Here is a 1,364-nt window from a genome sequence, read left to right as displayed (position 1 = left end):
TGTATCGCAAACGAAGCAAATGTCGAACCGCGGGGCAAAAGATGGGTTTGCCGTCGACCATCGGAATGTAGTCGTCTGCTGCGCAGACGCGCGTCGCGAGGTTCGTGACGGTCGGGTTGATGCGGAGTGTTTCGTAGATGACGGCCGTGAGGTACTTGAGGTCTCCGACCGCTTCCCACGACAGTTGACCGGTCGCCATGACGCGCTGGCACTCGTCGACGACGCGGGCCTCGACGTCCGGGTGCGTCGCCAGCATTGCAAAGACCCAGCACAACGTGTTGCTCGTTGTCTATTCGAAGTAAGAAAAATAAGAAAAATCGATACACGATGATGCAGAACCGACCTCGTGGCCAGCAAAAAGAAAGGTCATGACGTGCACGCGCGCCTCGTCCGCCGTGATCTTGTGCTCGGGTGAGTCGAGCATGAGGTCGAGGAGGTCCCGGGACGTCGTTGGCGGTGCGCTCAGCTTGGTCGCAATCACATCATGCACGGCTTGGAAGAGCACCTTCTTGGCCGCCTTGCGCTTACGCAAATCGGGTAGCGGGAGATTCTCAAAGCCCGGCACGTAGGCATTCCCAAACGCAAAGAGGAGCGTTGGCACCGTGTTGAGGTCGTCAAAGGCCGCCATGATGTCGGCGCTGTCGTTGTGGAGCGCGTTGAAGTCGAGTCCGAACGCCGCGAGACCAATAATGTCAAACGACAACTTGGTCATGACTAGCAAAACGGTATTGGTACGATAGACAATATGAGACAACAGCGTACGATCAAACATATCGACGACGTCACACGAGTCGGCTTTCGGTGCCATGAGCGCGTTGAACGTCTGTGCATGCTGCGCAAAGATGTCGACGAATGTCTTGAGCTTGGCGTACGCAAAGTGCGGGTTGAGCATCTTGCGCTGCCCGGCGTGCGTCGGGTCTTCGGAGCTGAGGAGGCCAATGCCGCCCGTGAAGGACCGCAGCAGCGACCGGGAGATAATATGGCGCGGGTAGTTCTTTGCGTTCGAGACAAGGACGTGCTTGAGCGCGTCCGGGTCGGCGATTGCGAGCTACAAAAACCCATAAGATCCATTCTAAAGTCGAATCGTGGACGAACACGCTCGGTGGCGAAAACGCGCATGTGGTAGGCAGGGCCATATTGCTCCAGCCACTGGCCCTGGACCCCCGGAAACGGCGTCGCCTCGTCCCATGCAAACTGCGCCACCTCTTTGCTACACGATTGATGCGATGAGGGGTGGGTTCAAAAATATATTGGAGGGCACCCGTTGCCGAAAAAGATACTGGTCGGCGGTGGCCCCGGAAGAGCGTTGAGCGGGTGGAGGGACGGCGAAATGACAAAGAGGTACGTGAAATACGCCCCCACGG

At 57.6% G+C, this 1,364-nt stretch overlaps 1 protein-coding gene across 1 annotated transcript in view; it reads right to left on the bottom strand.

Moving 5' to 3' along the window:
* SDRG_06497 (hypothetical protein) overlaps positions 1–1,148 on the bottom strand; it is a gene marked incomplete at its 3' end in the record, with an annotated part of 2,517 nt that extends 1,369 nt beyond the window's left edge. The window contains exons 1-4 of the mRNA XM_008612278.1: positions 1,096–1,148; positions 763–1,048; positions 344–714; positions 29–289 (exon numbers count right to left, since the gene is read on the bottom strand). Of these exons, the coding sequence (XP_008610500.1) occupies positions 29–289; positions 344–714; positions 763–1,048; positions 1,096–1,119 (942 nt within the window). The 5' untranslated portion in view covers positions 1,120–1,148. The remainder of the gene's footprint in view (positions 1–28; positions 290–343; positions 715–762; positions 1,049–1,095) is intronic.
* Positions 1,149–1,364: the final 216 nt, after the last annotated feature.

This window comes from Saprolegnia diclina (genome assembly GCF_000281045.1).
Source record: "Saprolegnia diclina VS20 unplaced genomic scaffold supercont1.18, whole genome shotgun sequence".
Classification (NCBI taxonomy): domain Eukaryota; phylum Oomycota; class Saprolegniomycetes; order Saprolegniales; family Saprolegniaceae; genus Saprolegnia; species Saprolegnia diclina.
Note: the sequence above shows the minus strand (reverse complement) of the source record. Positions and strands in the feature narration are given on the sequence as shown.